This window comes from Lathyrus oleraceus, chromosome 6 (genome assembly GCF_024323335.1).
Source record: "Lathyrus oleraceus cultivar Zhongwan6 chromosome 6, CAAS_Psat_ZW6_1.0, whole genome shotgun sequence".
Taxonomy (NCBI): Eukaryota; Viridiplantae; Streptophyta; class Magnoliopsida; order Fabales; family Fabaceae; genus Lathyrus; species Lathyrus oleraceus.
The window spans coordinates 102312998-102316372 of NC_066584.1; the positions used below are offsets into that span (position 1 = coordinate 102312998).

General features: G+C 39.1%; 1 protein-coding gene across 1 annotated transcript; it reads right to left on the reverse strand.

Annotated features, from left to right (window-relative positions):
• Positions 1 to 1708: 1708 nt before the first annotated feature.
• LOC127094222 (uncharacterized) lies at positions 1709 to 2813 on the reverse strand. The gene is made up of 3 exons (XM_051033081.1): positions 2787 to 2813; positions 2118 to 2393; positions 1709 to 2053 (listed from the first exon to the last, which is right to left on the reverse strand). The coding sequence occupies exons 1-3, from the start codon at positions 2811 to 2813 to the stop codon at positions 1709 to 1711; spliced, it is 648 nt and encodes a 215-aa protein (XP_050889038.1).
• Positions 2814 to 3375: the final 562 nt, after the last annotated feature.

Below are 3375 nucleotides of genomic sequence, written 5' to 3' on the forward strand. Positions count from 1 at the left end.
CAACAGATCAAGGATCAGTCTTTACTGGTCGAAAGATGCAAGAATTTGCGAAGGAAATGGGGTTCAAATTATTAACATCCACACCCTATTATGCTCAAGCCAATGGGCAAGTTGAAGCAGCCAACAAAGTGATAATTGGGCTAATAAAAAAGCATGTAGGGAAAAAGCCAAAAAATTGGCACAAAACCCTAGACCAAGCACTCTGGGCTTGTCGAACCTCTCCTAAAGAAGCCACTAACACTACACATTTCCAGCTTACATTTGGAAATGATGCAGTACTACCTGTCGAAGTCTACTTACAATCAGTGAGAATCCAAAGACAAGGAGAAATCCCATCTGATTTATATTGGGAAATGATGATAAATGAGCTGGTGGATTTGGACGAAGAAAGGTTACATGCGTTAGAAGTGTTAAGAAGACAGAAGGAAAGGGTAGCAAGGGCATACAATAAGAGGGTCAAAGCTAAAACTTTTACTATGAATGATTTAGTATAGAAAGTCATATTGCCTATGGATCGAAAGAATAAGGCATTAGGAAAATGGTCTCCACATTGGGAAGGACCTTTTCGAATTCTAAAAGCCTTTTCAAACAATGCATACGAAATAGAAGAACTAGCAGAGGATCGAAGGATCCTAAAAGTAAATGGAAAATACTTAAAGAGGTATAAACCATTTATGCACGAAGTTAGAATCATAACAGCATAGTAAGTAAAGAACTATCATGACCAAAATGGAGAAGATATTTAAATTCAAAATATGTGCCAAATTGGTTTTCGTCTGAATCAAGTTACAAGTAAACAAGAATCGAACAAAGCAAATACAGGAGGAAATCAAAAAGGAATGGTGGCCCTCATTCGATCATATTTCTTCTTCGCCAAGCCAATCTTATACTGAACAGCCGCTTGAACTCCTCTGAGGCGTGCAATATCTTCGTTCATTGTCGTAGCTTTTTCGACGTGGTCCACGCTTTGCTTTGCCAGATCATCAGCTTCAGTATTATCCAAGCCTCGGATAGCAGTCTGCTTCGCCTTAGCATCAGAAATCTTTTGCTGCAATTCTACAATATGAGATTCCCAGAGGCGTATTGAAGCAGTGTAAGTGTCGAACTCTGCTTGGGCTGATTTTCTGGAAGCGGTTAATTCCTCAGAAGCTTGTGAAGTTCGAATGGCATTATCAAATTCAATGGCTTGAGCTTTTTCAGTCGATAGAAGCTTAGCTTTGGCATCCACCTCCCTATGATATTCAGCAGACACTTGGTCAATGAGGTTTTGAATGTCAATAAGGGCTTCACCTACATCAGTGGGGCAAGCAGTGATGTTAATTTTGCTTATCAGCTTCTTTATGCTAAAGCTCACCCCCACATTATTCTTTAACTCATCAAAGAGATTTACGTCAAAAACTGTCTTCTTCACCTGCTGAAGGAGTTCGTCATGTGATGCTTCGTTTGCACTAGCACCAAATTGGGTTGAAGCTCCAGAAACACTTTGCTCTAAAGAAGACTCTCTTTGAGCCATCATTAACCTCACATACTTGAGGGGATCATTTGGTTTTAAAGATATTTTCTCTTCCTCAGTAAGTGGTGTGGGTGAAGTTTGGGTGATGGATGGTCGAACTTTAGTGGGATTTGAGATTGTATCGACATTGGCATTCCTAGTTCCAGTTTGATTCCCCTCAGCATCAGCTTCTCCCATATTTATGTCTTCATCTTCTCAAAAATACCCCTCAATTTTGTCTGAATCCTGATCGTCCTCATCAACATCATTTGAAGGGAACGCAACCCTGGTGGGAGAATCACTAGAAGTACTCTCAGAGTTTTCTTTCCCTGTTGAGTCCTTCTCGTCAACGTTCTTCGAATCCCTTTTACCATCTTCAACAGGGGAAGAGGTTTCTTCTTCGTTCTGAGTGTTATCTTCTTCAAGATTGTGAGCCCCAGTCGAAGAGCCTTTGTTTCGGATAGCACCGCTGACTGTCGGAGGAGGAGATGGATTCATGTCGCTCGAAGGATCGCTTTGATTGGCAGTAGAAATAAGGGGAGTGGTGGCTTTGTCCTGAAACTGAAACGTTAGATTGGAAATGTGAAATTGGCCGAATGATAGAATACTCAAGGTCGAAGTATACCTGTTGAACCTCTAGATCGGAGGCATTGCTTCCAATACGCTCCAGTTCTGCAGCACTAGAAGGTTGGGATGGAGTTTTCTTTGGAAGAGGAGGGAGAGTGTTGGTTTCGACACCCTGTTGTTGATTTGGTTGGAAAGGGGCAACTGTGGCCTTATTCTTCTTCTGTTTCTTCTTGAGTGGAGTAGGAGGAGTATCCTCTTCATCATCTTCGATAAGAATGACAGTAGCAGGAGGATTTTTTCTTTTCTTGGATGTCAAGGGAGGCTTGCCACTACCCTGAAGAAAGAAAATCATAAATAATTAGCAAGAAATTCGAAAGAGATAGAGAAGTTATGATATGCACTAACTTTTGAGAGTTATGCATTTCCTTCAAAATTCCTAAAACAACTTTGTTAACTTTTGGAATATTAATTCTTTTGTGACTCAGAGGAAGTAATATGCCTTATAATTGAAAGAATGACAGAATTTGATACATGCATATAAAGTAAACGAGACTGATATGAAATAAAGGAGAAATAAGAAATGGAATTAAGTAGAAGGGGCACCACACTCTTTCTAATCCAAGAGAGAATGATAAGCCTATGGATGAGGATCACCACAAGAAAAGGATTTCTTGATAAGATCAATTTTGGTCCAATCCAGAACCTAAGAGCAAATACTCTCACTTACACAATGTGTAAACTTGCCAAAATTCATTGATCCAAAAAGAAGATACATGCCTCCTTTATATAGGAATGGCTTAAGATGATGAAATAAGTAAAAATTAACTCCTAAGAAAACAAAAGGATTTCAGCCACTAATTATCATGATAGTGGGTTGAGTTATTACAAAGAAAGTGCAAAATAAAGAAGAGATAGTGGGGTTCTTGAAAGGGCAGAATAATGGCAATTCTTTATTTACCACTTCTCTTGCAATTTTCGTCCATTATAGTGTGGTTATTGGTATTTCCTTTATTTTTATTTATTTATGCATTATTGGGCCTTTTATCACATGCTTGGATGATAAGAATAAACTTGGGCTCTTTTTCTTCAATCTGGCTCATGCATTCTATTGACTTGATCATGAAGTGAACTAAAGCATCATTGACTCTTCTTGCATGTGCCCTTGTCATAGGACCTCCTAAGCTTTGCATTGTATCATTTATGTCTTGGATTATGTCCTCATCATTCCCTCCTTCTTGAAAAGAATTCGACCTCGAATTTAGACCATCATCACCTACATCAAAAGGAGATAAATCAGCCACATTAAAAGTAGTACT